Raw genomic sequence first — 13,880 nt, 5'->3', positions numbered from 1 at the left:
GTCTTTGATTTAGAACTGCTTTTCAAATTCTCAGAAAACATATTCTTCGTGAAAGCCTTGCACACTTTTATAAAAATATTTAATTTACCTAATTTTGTCCATGTGACAGTGTCAGCTGTGACTCAGTGGTGTCACTTTTGCCTCAGAGTCAGGAGGTTGTACTGAGGGAGTACTGCACTGTCGGAGGTGCTGCCTTTTGGATGAGATGTTAAACAAAGGTCCCATTTGCCCTCTCAAAAGATCCCATGGCACTGTTTGAGAAAGAGCAGAGGCGTTCTTCCTGGTATCCTGACCAATATTTGTCCCTCAATCAACATCACTAAAACAGATTATCTGGTCATGATCATATTGCTGTTTGTAGGACCTTGATATGTACAAATGACTTCCACATTTCCTACCCCTGTTGTAAAGCAATTTGGAGCATCCCGAGGTTGTGAAAAATGTACGTTCTTTCTTTTTTATGTTAGCATTACTATATGCTCTAGCTTAATGAGCAAGATGGTCCAGCAGATTTCTTCATGACTGCTGCCAGTTCTGCTTAATGATTATTCAACAAGGACAACAATTTGGGAAGAGAGAATTTAATAATTTAGTTGTCCCTCCCATAAGATACAACAATGGAAATCCATCAAGTAGCCTGCCTGTGAGCTAATAGAACTCACTAAAGCAGTCTGAGTGACAGACAGCCCTGGGACTCAATATCATAACTTTCTGAGTGAGAGACAAATACTTAGCTGCTAGAGCCATTGGGCTGAATTCTGCTGCGTACCAGCAAGTCCCAGCATTGGGCTGAAAGCAGGAGGAGTCCACACTTTGGTGGTCATCGGGAGCTGGTCGGCATATTGCTGGCAGTAATCAATTAACAGGCAACTGGGCCCACTCTCCAATTAAGGACGATGGCCCACCACCCTCTCCCCCACCCTCCCCCAAGAGCTGCCAGCTCAATCAGAGGGCCAGCAGCTCAGCACCCTTGAAGCACCACTGCTAGCAGTAGCCGTTGCTGAGGTTGCAGCTCCAGGGAGATGGCGCCTCAGTGACGGGGCACCCTCAAAGATTATTGAGGTAGGTTGGGGGAAGCTGGGGCTTGATAGCCAAACTCTGGCAATTGGGGGCAGAGGGGTTGGGGGGTGGTGGTGTGTAGAGCACCGGCAGTGCTATTATCGCAAGGGCGGCCATTCATGCAAGGGATCCCCTCTGAGCCATGGAGTGACCATAAATGAGGATGCCCACCACCTCCCCCCCCGCCCCCCCAAGCCTGCTGAAAGACTGCCAGGTTTCACTGGGACGTCGCCCCCACGTGGCAGCGGGCCCTCCTGACGCGGGCAAAATGCTTGCAGAGGCAGAAATTGTCCCTTAATTGGCCACTTAAGTAGCTCAATTAGCCAGCTGGACGGCCAAGCCACCAACATTCCCACTGTTGGCAATATGGCATGTCAGCAGGAAGACATTGGGCTCCCTTCTCAACACCTTCCATTTTGTCAGCATTGCCGCATCTCAGCCCGTCATTTATGGGTCAGGAAAATTCATTCCGAGTTATCCTAAGGCTTATACCTGTCTAAAACTACTTTGAGGCTCTATTTAGAGCCTGGGAGATATTAGAACCTCTTGTATAATTTCTAATTAGTGTTTTTTTTTCATAAAACCTATACAAATTCTCTAGAATACTAAAAGATTTAAGATAATCCACAAATAGTTTTAGCAAGGACATCTGAGAACATTAGCATTGGGGGGGCCAATGGTATTTTAGAACCCCAAATTCATGCATAAAATAATGAATGTTCATGACTATACCACATTTGTGCTCAAAGATTTTTATGCTCCTTGGCAACTCTCTTTTAAGTTAGGCAGTGCTGCCTTCTTTTGTTATTCACATTCCTTCAGTCTGTGGTCGAAATGATGGTGGGGGATTTTAACTTCCCCTATATTGACTGGGACTCACTTAGTGCTAGGGGCTTGGATGGGGCAGAATTTGTGAGGAGCATCCAGAAAGGCTTCTTGAAACAGTATGTAGATAGTCCAACTAGGGATGGGGCCATTCTGGACCTGGTATTGGGGAATGAGCCCAGCCAGGTGGTCGAAGTTTCAGTGGGGGAGCATTTCGGGAGCAGTGACCATAATTCCATAAGTTTTAAGGTACTTGTGGATAAGGATAAGAGTAGTCCTTCGGTGAAGGTGCTAAATTGGGAGACGGCTAATTATAACAATATTAGGCAGGAACTGAAGAATTTAGATTGGGGGCGACTGTTTGAGGGTAAATCAACATCTGACATGTGGGAGTCTTTCAAACGTCAGCTGATTAGAATCCAGGACCAGCATGTTCCTGTGAGGAAGAAGGACAAGTTTGGCAAGTTTTGGGAAGCTTGGATAACACGGGATATTGTGAGCCTAGTCAAAAAGAAAAAGGAAGCATTTGTAAGGGCTGGAAGGCTAGGAACAGACGAAGCACTTGAGGAATATAAGGACAGTAGGAAGGAACTTAAGCAAGGAGTTAGGAGAGCTAAAAGGGGTCATGAAAAGTCATTGGCAAATAGGATTAAGGAGAATCCCAAGGCTTTTTATACATATATAAAGAGCAAGAGGGTAACCAGGGAAAGGGTCGGTCCACTCAAGGACAGAGATGGGAATCTATGTGTGGAGCCAGAGGAAATGGGCGAGGTGCTAAATGAGTACTTTGCATCAGTATTCACCAAAGAGAAGGACTTGGTGGATGATGAGCCTAGGGAAGGGAGTGCAGATAGTCTCAGTCATCTCATTATCAAAAAGGAGGAGGTGTTGGGCGTCTTGCAAAGCATTAAGGTAGATAAGTCCCCAGGGCCTGATGGGAGGCAAGGGAAGAAATTGCTGGGGCCTTGACAGAAATCTTTGCATCCTCATTGGCTACAGGTGAGGTCCCAGAGGACTGGAGAATAGCCAATGTTGTTCCTTTGTTTAAGAAGGGTGGCAATGACAATCCAGGAAATTATAGGCCGGTGAGCCTTACGTCAGTGGTAGGGAAACTATTAGAGAGGATTATTCGGGACAGGATTTACTCCCATTTGGAAACAAACGAACTTATTATCGAGAGACAGCATGGTTTTGTGAAGGGGAGGTCATGTCTTACTAATTTGATTGAGTTTTTTGAGGAAGTGACGAAGATGATTGATGAAGGAAGGACAGTGGATGTTATCTATATGGTCTTTAGTAAAGCCTTTGACAAGGTCCCGCATGGCAGACTGGTATAAAAGGTGAAGTCACAAGGGATCAGAGGTGAGCTGGCAAGATGGATACAGAACTGGCTCGGTCATAGAAGACAGAGGGTATCAGTGGATGGGTGTTTTTCTGAATGGAGGGATGTGACTAGTGGTGTTCCGCAGGGATCGGTGCTGGGACCTTTGCTGTTTGTAGTATATATAAATGATTTGGAGGAAAATGTAGCTGGTCTGATTAGTAAGTTTGCGGACGACACAAAGGTTGGTGGAGTTGCGGATATTGATGAGGATTGTCAGAGGATACAGCAGGATATAGATCGGTTGGAGACTTAGGCGGAGAAATGGCAGATGGTGTTTAATCCAGACAAATGTGAGGGAATGCATTTTGGAAGGTCTAATGCAGGTGGGAGGTATACAGTAAATGGCAGAACCCTTAGGAGTATTGACAGGCAGAGAGATCTGGGCGTACAGGTCCACAGGTCACTGAAAGTGGCAACGCAGGTGGATAAGGTAGTCAAGAAGGCATACGGCATGCTTGCCTTCATCGGTCAGGGCATAGAATATAAAAATTGGCAAGTCATGTTGCAGCTGTACAGAACCTTTGTTAGGCCACACTTCGAATATTGCGTGCAATCCTGGTCGCCACACTACCAGAAGGACGTGGAGGCTTTGGAGAGGGTACAGAGGAGGTTTACCAGGATGTTGCCTGGTCTGGAGGGCATTAGCTATGAGGAGAGGTTGGATAAACTCAGATTGTTTTCACTGGAACGACGGAGGTGGAGGGGTGACATGATAGAGGTTTACAAAGTTATGAGCGGCATGGACAGAGTGGATAGTCAGAAGCTTTTTCCCAGGGTGCAAGAGTCAGTTACTAGGGGACACAGGTTTAAGGTGAGAGGGGCAAAGTTTAGAGGGGATGTGCGAGGCAAGTTTTTTACACAGAGGGTGGTGAGTGCCTGGAACTTGCTGCCTGGGGAGGTGGTGGAAGCAGAAACGATAGCGACGTTTAAGAGACATCTTGACAAATACATGAATAGGGAGGGAATAGAGGGATATGGGCCCCGGAAGTGCAGAAGGTGTTAGTTTAGGCAGGCATCAAGATCGGCGCAGGCTTGGAGGGCCGAATGGCCTGTTCCTGTGCTGTACTGTTCTTTGTTCTTTGAGATTATCTTGCTTTCCTCAGGAATAGAGAAAAAGTTTGATAGCTGTTAGACCTAAAAAGTGAGCAGTGACAACATCTATTTTTGGTTGTTAACCTTGTTTCCCAAAAATAATTAAATCCATGATTCATTATTTCTTGCATCTTAAAGATGAAATCTTTTGGGGAAGGAACTGACAGTGTAAGAAAAGTAAAATCTTAAAATAAAATTATTTCTTTGAAATTAGTCGATGTTCATTTAAGTGGTGAAATATTTTAAATGATACAAAAAGAACTTTGTGTGGTGCCTTTCACATTTTCAGCATGTCTGAAAACGCCTCATTTTCAATTAATTATGATGTTGTAGATAAACACAGAAGCCAATTTGCACATAGCAGGGTTCCACAAATGGTAAATGAGAAAAATGACCAGTTATTTTGTTTTTGATTGAGGGTTGCACATTGATCTGGACTCTGGGAATGCTCCCTGCCTTTCTTCAAATAATGGCAAGGGACCTTTCACCTACATCTGATAGGGCCAAGCATGCAGGACCTCAGTTTAATGTTGCACCCAAAAGACAGCATCTCTGGCAATGTGGCACTCAAATCGTGGAGTTGGGTTTGAAATCAAAACCTCTGATTCAGAATTGAATGTATTCAGATTCTTCTTCATTCTCTCTGTTTACATGGGTCATATTCTTTGCAAAGTATTTTGATACCAAAAAATGTTTGTGTACTATACTGGCTACAGTCAAAATATATTGCATGTGCATTGACTGCTAGATAAACTCTTTATGGTTCCAATTTCATGTTACATTTTGGAATAGCATTCCTGTAAAATCAAAACTTACTTTAGAAAAATTAATAAGTGGGGAACAGTTAAGAGATGCTGATAGTTATTTCCTATCTTTTTTTTAAACTGATTCAGCTAATGTTTTGGTGCACACTTGGGTTACAACATTTTCTCCTTCGATTTTATTAGGCCACCTGCTGTCTCAGGATTTCTTTTAATTTCTCTAATATTTTGACCTACATTACGCTCCATCAGTGCCACCTAAACAGACAATGCAATGCAAAATTGTTAAGTATGACATCTGTATCTTATTTGCTGCTAAGGGTGATTGCAGCAATGATGGCTTTCCTTTCTAGTGGTTTGGTATACTGTATGAAGAGAGACTAAAGAGCTCAAGTTAAGGTGTAAATTATGGATTTGTCTTCTCATTTATCGCTTTCATTATTTGCTAGGTTTTGGTGGATGTATAAAAGATGTTAGATTTACAAAAGGTGCTGTCGTAAACTTGGTGGCTGCATCCATTAATGCTGTCAGAGTCAATCTGGATGGATGCTTATCACCTGACAGTGCTGGTAACTGCAAAGGAAATAACTCCATTGTTGTGTATACTGGGAAGAAACACACTATATACGATGCTGGTTTGCATCCATTTACAGGTAAAATATGAAGTTATTTTACTGACCCTTTTCAAACAAATGCCTCATACACACTTTTCAGTGTTTACTTACGCTGTTCAATATTTTACATGTTATTCTTACGAACATTTTGAAGAATATTTATACAGAATTATTGCGTCAAATCAAGGAGGGTTGGTGTTTAGTCCTTGGGAGCGAGGGCGTACAAAAGAAGCAGGTAATGTATGATTTGTTTAACCTTTTCATAATCTTGCAGTATCTATTTCAGAAGACTTTTAACAGTTAAGAAAGACAAATTTTTTCTGATGTGTTAAATGTTTCAGCAGCTAAATACCCAATATAAGCCATTACTCTATAGAAGATTAACTTCCTTTTAAAGCAGGGTTGTCCAACATAAGGCCCCGGGCTGGAATCCAGCTCACCAAAGGTTTCCATCTGGCCTGCACGTGTAAGCTGTTCCCGTGGCCGTTCCTCATCCTCACCATGACTGGAGATGAGAAATTTCCCATTACCTTCTTCTTACAGAGCACCCTTTTTAAAAAAAACATTGCACTGTAAGTTTCACAGGTGTCAGCTGCTGATATCAGGAACAGCCGTTTCCCAACAGACTCGGGGTTTTCTGAAGTCAGCTGTTGCTGATATCAGCAGCTGACAGCTGTGAAACTGACAGTGTGATGTTTTTAAAACCATCCGCTGAGCATTCCGCTTTCTGCAACTGAGAGAGAGGGAGAGAGGGGAGACAGAGACAGAGAGGAGGGACAGAAAGAGAGAGAAAATGGGTGATACAGAGAGAACAAAAAGGGGAGAGAGGTGAGAGAGAGAGAAAGGGGGGAACAGAGAGAGAGGGGGGACAGAGAGACAGGGGGGACAGAGAGCACGGGGAACACTAAGTGTGGAGTGGGGAACACGGAGCGGGGAATACTGAGCGGCAGCGGGAAACACTGGAGACACGGGTGGAGAGAGAGAGGAGGAGAAAGATACAAAGAGAGGGTGGGTGGAGAGGGACAGAGAGATGGGGAGAAGGAGACAGAGAGACAGGGAGACAGAGAGAGGGGGGACAGGGAGACAGAGAGACAGACAGACAGAGGGGGGGAGAGAAAGAGAGACAGAGAGGGGATGGGGGTGAGAGAGTGAAAGAGGCATTTACTTACGGCACAGAAGGATGCTATTCTGTCCATCGAGCCCATGCCAGCTCTCCACAGTGCTGTGCAGTCAGTCCCACTCCCTGGCTCGATCCCCGTAGCCCTGCAAGTCTATTTCTTTGAGGTGGCCATCCAACTTCCTCTTGATATCATTGATTGTCTCCGTTTCCACCACCCTTGTGGGCAGCGGGTTCCAGGTCATGACCACCTGCTGCGTAAAACAGTGCTTCCTCATATTTCCTCTGCATCTTTTGCACAAAACTTTCAATCTGTGTCCCCTAGTCCTGGTGGTGGTGGGGGCGGGGTGGGGGGGTGGGGAAGAGAGAACGAGACACATACACATACAGAGCACCTGGAAAGAGGTGGGGTGGAGGACAGATCAAGGTCTCTCCTAAAAGATGGTCATCTATCCAGAATACTCTGCCTCGTTACATAAAGTATGTAGGCAGAAATTGACTACTTATGCAAGCAAAAATAAAGCCAGGTATTTAACTAAATCAGTTTTTAATATAGTGACGAGAAAGTAAGTCAATAAATTAGTCTTCTCATTGAAGGTTTCATCACAAAAATGAACATTTGTTGTTGTTTTTATTAGTAAGATAAATTTTTAATGCCTTTATCTTTTGAAATTTGCTCACCGGCCTCCTCGGGCCAAGCAAATATCGTAATGTGGCCCTTCGCGTGAAAATGTTGGACGACCCTGTTTTAAAGGATGTTCACATTTTTGCACCTCTGAGGAATTTACTGGCGCGGCAGTGGCAAAGTGGTAATGTCACTAGACTAGTAACCTAGAGCCCCAGGCTAATGCTAATGCACAGCAGATGGTGGAATTTGAATTCAATTCATAAAAAAACTGGAATTAATATGAAATCATTGTCAATTGTTGTAAAATCCCATGTGGTTCATGAATGTCCTTTAGGGAAGGAAATCTGCCGTCCTTACCTGGTCTGGCCTACATGTGACTCCAGACCCACAGCATTGTGGGTGACTCTTAAATGCCCTTTGAAATGGCCTAGCAAGCCAATCAGTTGTAGCAAACCGCTACAAAGTCTCAGAAAAGAAATGAAACTGGACAGATCACCTGGCATCGATCTAGGCACCAGAAATGACAACAGCAAACCCATCCCTGTCAACCTGCAAAGTCCTCCTTACTAAGTTCTGGGGGCTTGTGTCAAAATTGGAAGAGCTGTCCTGCAGACTAGTCAAGCAACAGCCTGACATAGTCATACACACGGAATCATACCTTACAGACAATGTCCCAGACACCACCATCACCATTCCACTGGCAGGACAGACCCACCAGAAGTGGCGGCACAGTGGTATATATTCGGGAGCCCTGGGACCCCATAAAGTCTCATGGCCTCAAGTCAAACATGGAAAAGAAAACCTCCTGCTGATTATGAACGACCATGAACCCCCCCCTCCCCCTCGGCTGATGAATCAGTGCTTCTCCATGTTGAGCACCAATTGGAAGAAGCACTGAGGGTGGCAAGGGCACAAAATGTACGCTGGGTGGGGGACTTCAATGTCCATCACCAAGAGTGGCACAGTAGCACCACTGCTGACTGAGCTGGCCGTGTCCTAAAGGACATAGCTGCTCGACAGGGTCTGCGGCATAAGTAGTTGGTGAGGGAACCAACAAGAAGGAAAAACCTACCTGACCTTGTCCTCATCAATCTACCTGTTGCAGATGCATCTGTCCATGACTGTATTGGTAGGAGTGACCACTGCACAATCCTTGTGGAGATGAGGTCCCGTCTTCACACTGAGGGTACCCACCCTCATGTTGTGTGGCACTACCACCGTGCTAAATGGGTTATATTTCGAACAGATCTAGCAACTCAAAAATGGGCATCCATCCATGAGGCGCTGTGAGCCATCAGCAGCAGCAGAATTGTGTTCAACCACAATCTGTAACCTCATGCCTGGCAACACAGGACTACTTGCATGCCAAACAGCAGAAGCAGCATGCAATAGACAGGACTAAGTGATCCCACAACCAAGGGATCCGATCCAAGCTCTGCAGTCCTGCCACGTCCAGTCATGAATGGTGGTGGACAATTAAACAACTGACAGGAGGAGGAGGCTCCACAAACATCCCCATCCTCAACCATGGAGGAGCCCAGCACAAGCTTGCAAAAGACAAGGCTGAAGCATTTGCATCCATCTTCAGCCAGAAGTGCCGAGTGGATGATCCATCTCAGCCTTCTCCTGAAGTCCCCAGCATCAGAGATACCAGTCTTCAGCCAATCCGATTCACTCCACATGACATCAACAGATGGCTGAAGGCACTGGATACTGCAAAGGCTATGGGCCCGGACAACATTCCAGCAATAGTACTGAAGACTTGTGCTCCAGAACTAACCGCACCCCTAGCCAAGCTGTTCCAGTACAGCTACAACACTGGCATCTACTCTGCAATGTGGAAAATTGCCCAGGTATGTCCTGTACACAAAAAGCAGGACAAATCCGACACGGCCAATTGCTGCCCCATCAGTCTACTCCCGATCATCAGCAAAGTGATGGAAGGGGTCGTCGAAGTGGAACTTGCTCAGCAATAACCTGCTCACTGGCACTCAGTTTGGGTTCCGCCAGGGCCACTCAGCTCCTGACCTCATTACAGCCTTGGTCCAAACAGGGACAAAAGAGCTGAACTCCAGAGGTGAGGTGAGAGTGACTGCCCGAAACATCAAGGCAGCATTTGACCGAGTATGGTGTCAAGGAGCCCTAGCAAAACTGGAGTCAATGGGAATCAGGGAGAAAACTCTCCACTGGTGGTAGTCATACCTAGCACAAAAGAAGTTGGTTGTGATTGTTGGAGGTCAATCATCTCAGTCCCAGGACATTACTGCAGGAGTTCCTCAGGGTAGTGTCCTAGGCCCAACTATCTTCAGCTGCTTCATCAATGACCTTCCCTCCATCATAAGGTCAGAAATGGGGATGTTCGCTGATGGTTGCACAACGTTCAGCACCATTCGCGACTCTTCAGATACTGAAGCAGTCGATGTCCAGATGCAGCAAGACTTGGACAACATCCAGGCTTGGGCTGATAAGTGGCAAGTAACATTTGTGCCACACAAGTGCCAGGCAATGACCGTCTCAAACCATCTCCCCTTGACATTCAATGGCATCACGATCGCTGAATCCCCCACTATTAATATCCTGGGGTCACCATTGATCAGAAACTGAACTGGACTAGCCACATAAATGCTGTGGCTACAAGAGCAGGTCAAAGGCTGGGAATTCTGTGGCGAATAACTCACCTCCTGACTCCTCAATGCTGGTCCACCATCTACAAGGCACAAATCAGAAGTGTGATGGAATACTCTCCACTTGCCTGGATGGGTGTAGCTGCAACAACACTCAAGAAGCTCGACACCATCCAGGAGAAAGCAGGCTGCTTGATTGGCACCCCATCCACCACCTTCAACATTCACTCCCTCCATCACCAATGCACAGTGGCAACAGTGTGTACCATCTACAAGGTGCACTGAAGCAACTCACCAAGGCTCCTTCGACAGCACCTTCCAACCCAGCGATCTCTCCCGCCTAGAAGGACAAGGGCAGCAGATGCATGGGAACACCACCACCTGCAAGCTCCCCCCCAAGCCACACACCGTCCTGACTTGGAACTATATCACTGTTCCTTCACTGTAGCTGAGTCAAAATCCTGGAACTCCCTTCCTAACAGCACTGTTGGTGTACCTGCACCCCAAGGACTGCAGTGGTTCAAGAAGACAGCTCACCACCACCTTCTCGAGGGCAATTTGGAATGGGCAATAAATGCTGGCATAGCCAGCGACACCCACATCGCCCAAACAAAGAAAATCTAAAAAACCCTTAAAATTTGAGATTTGTTGCCAGCAAGAAAATACACTTGGCTGGTTCTCGACTAGGGTAGAGATCACATCTTATAAGAGGAAAACAGTTTAACAGTTAATGTATACATGGTCAATGTGATCTCCTGGACTGACTTTGATCACCCAAGGAGGTTGGAGAGGAATTTTCCAGATTTTTACTCTTTTTTGCCGCAGGTTTCTTTTTATTCTTGCCTCTCCTAGTTGATTACATGGCTGCGGGGGAGTGGGGGGGTGGTGGTGGTTGCGTGTAGAAAATGTCTAATCATTATGTTCCAGGCATCATGAATATGGAGCATGCTTGATGGACCAGTTGGTCTTTTCTTGCCCATCATTTTTGTTTGAGTTGATTACAAACCTCTTTTGTCCATACTTGCTGATTATGCCTGGCACGAGTTCCTGCACAAGCATAACCTGGGTATGGGCTGTTTCTCACTGATGTCAATAGGGATGCTGTCTGGGATTCCTGGTGCATTGAGATTGGTTCTGGGGGAGATGGAAATAGTAGGGCATTAGGTGGAGTTAGAGTAAAAGGAAATTCAGTAATGCCTAAATTGGGTTTACTATACATGCATGTGAGTGTGGTAAATAAATTGGTGAGCTGCAGCGCAGGCAGTATGTGGGTCCATGATGTTGTGCCAATAACGGAAACCTGGCTCAAAAAAAGACAGGACTGGTACTAAATATTTCTGGATACAAGGTGTTCAGAAAAGAAAGGAGGAGGGGTGGTACATTGATTAAGGATGATATTACAGTGCTGGAGAGAAGAATTTCCCAGAAGGGTCAAGGACACAATCGATTGGTTAGAGATAAGAATCAACAGAGGTACCATTGCACTACTGGGTGTATTCTGTATGCCACCAACTAGTGAGAAAGTATGGAGGAAGAAATATGCAAGAAAATTACAGAGAAGTGCAAAATCTATAGAGTAGTTATAATGGGGGACTTCAATTATCCTAATATGGACTGGAATAGTAATAGTGTTACGTGCAGAGAGGGGGAAGAATTTCCTATGTGGGTGCAGGAGAATTTTCTAGATCAATATGTTTCCAGTCCAGTGAGGAAGGAGACATTACTGGATCTGATTCTGGGAATGAACTGGGACAAGTGCACCAAGTACCAGTAGGGGAACATTTAGGGGACAGTGATCACAGTGTCATAAGGTTTCAGTTTGCTATGGAAAAGAACAAGGATCAGTCGAGAGTAAAAACAGTTATTTAGGGGAGGGCCAATTTCAATAGTGTGAGAACAGATCTGGCCCAGGTAAATTGGAATCAATGATTGACAGGCAAAACTGTAACAGAACAATGAGTTGCCTTTAAAGAGGAGATATTTCGAGTGCTGTTGAGGTACATTTCCACAAGGGGAAAGATAGGGCAAACAAATTTAGAGCTCCCTCGGTGAAGAAAGAGACAGTAAAGTGAAACAAAAAAAGGTGTGTATGACAGATGATAGGTTGATAATACAAGTGAGAACCAAACTAAAAATGAAAAGTTCAGAGGGGAAGTGAATAAAGGAATAAAAGCAGCAAAGAGAGAGTATGAGAAGAGACTGGTAGACAACATAAAAGGGAATCCAAAAGTCTTCTGTGGGCATATAAATAGTAAAAGGGTGGAAAGAGGAGAAGTAGGGCCGATAAGGGACCAAAAAGTAGATTTATGCATGGAGGTAGAGGGTATGGCTGAGGCACTAAGTGAGTACTTTGCATCTGTCTTTGCCAAAGAAGATGCTGCCGAAATCGTAGTGAAAGAGGAGATAGTTGAGATACTGGATGAGCGAAAAGTTAATGAAGGGGAAATATTAGAAAGACTGCCTGTAGTTAAAGTTGATAAGTCACCAGGACCGGATCAGATGCATCCGAGGATACTGAGGAAAGTAAGGGTGGAAATTGGGTATCCTCCTTAAATACAGGGGTGATGCCAGAGGGCTGTAGAATTGCAAATATTCAAAAATGAGTGTAAGGATAAGCGCAGCAACTGCAGGCCAGTCAGTTTAACGTCAGTAGTGGGAAAACCTTGAGAAACGATAATCGAGGACCAAATTAACAGTCAGTGGATAAATGTGAATTTTGGTTTTATTTCTTCATTCATGGGATGTGGGCATTGCTGGTTAGGCCAGCATTTATTGCCCATCCCAAATTGCCCTTGAAAAGGTGGTGGTGAGCTGCCTTCTTAAACCTCTGCAGCCCATGTGGGGTAGGTACATCCACAACGCTGTTTGGAAGGGAGTTCCAGGATTTTGACCCAGCGACAGTGAAGGAACGGCGATATAGTTGCAAGTCAGGATGGTGTGTGACTTGGAAGGGAACTTGCAGGTGGTGGTGTTCCCATGCATTTGCTGCCCTTGTCCTTCTGGTTGGTAGAGGTCGTGGGTTTGGAAGGTGCTGTCTAAGGAGTCTTGGTGCGATGCTGCAGTGCATCTTGTAGATGGTACACACCGTTGCCACTGTGTGTCGTTGGTGGAGGGTTTGAATGTTTGTGGATGGGGTGCCAATCAAGAGGGCTGCTTTGTCCTGGGTAGTGTTGAGCATCTTGAGTGCTGTTGGAGCTGCATCCATCCAGGCAAGTAGAGAGTATTCCATCACCCTCCTGACTTGTGCCTTGTAGATGGTGGACATGCTTTGGGGAGTCAAGAAGTGAATTACTCGCCGCAGGATTCCTAGCCTCTGACCTGCTCTTGTAGCCACAGTATTCATCTGGCTACTGCAGTTCAGTTTCTGGTCAATGGTAACCCCTAGGATATTGACAGTGGAGATTAAGTGATCCTATTGCCATTGAATGTCAAGGGGAGATGGTTACATTCTCTCTTGTTGGAGATGGTCATTGCCTGGCACTTGTGTGGCACAAATGTTACTTGCCACTTATCAGTCCAAGCCTGGATATTGCTCTTGCTGCATGAATTAAGGGAAACCAGCTCGTATTTGTTAAGGGCAAATTTTGTTCAACTAATTTGATTGAGTTTTTTGATGAAGTAACAGAGAGTAATGTGGTTGATGTGGGGTATATGAACTTCCAAAAGGTATTTGATAAAGTACCACATAACAAGCTTGTCAGCAAAGTTGAAGCCCTTGGAATAGAGGGGACAGTGGCAGTATGGATACAAAGTTGGCTGAGTGAGAGGAAACAGAG

The 13,880-nt window shown here is 45.3% G+C and overlaps 1 protein-coding gene across 1 annotated transcript in view; it reads left to right on the top strand.

Moving 5' to 3' along the window:
* Positions 1-13,880, top strand: part of ush2a (Usher syndrome 2A (autosomal recessive, mild)) — a 1,262,450-nt gene that overhangs the window by 509,482 nt on the left and 739,088 nt on the right. Inside the window, exons 29-30 of the mRNA XM_068045693.1 lie at positions 5,571-5,774; positions 5,890-5,970. Of these exons, the coding sequence (XP_067901794.1) occupies positions 5,571-5,774; positions 5,890-5,970 (285 nt within the window). The remainder of the gene's footprint in view (positions 1-5,570; positions 5,775-5,889; positions 5,971-13,880) is intronic.

The sequence above is a fragment of the Heterodontus francisci genome, chromosome 13 (genome assembly GCF_036365525.1).
Source record: "Heterodontus francisci isolate sHetFra1 chromosome 13, sHetFra1.hap1, whole genome shotgun sequence".
NCBI classification, from domain to species: Eukaryota; Metazoa; Chordata; class Chondrichthyes; order Heterodontiformes; family Heterodontidae; genus Heterodontus; species Heterodontus francisci.
The sequence above is the reverse complement of the archived record's forward strand: the minus strand, read 5'-3'. Positions and strand labels throughout refer to the sequence as shown.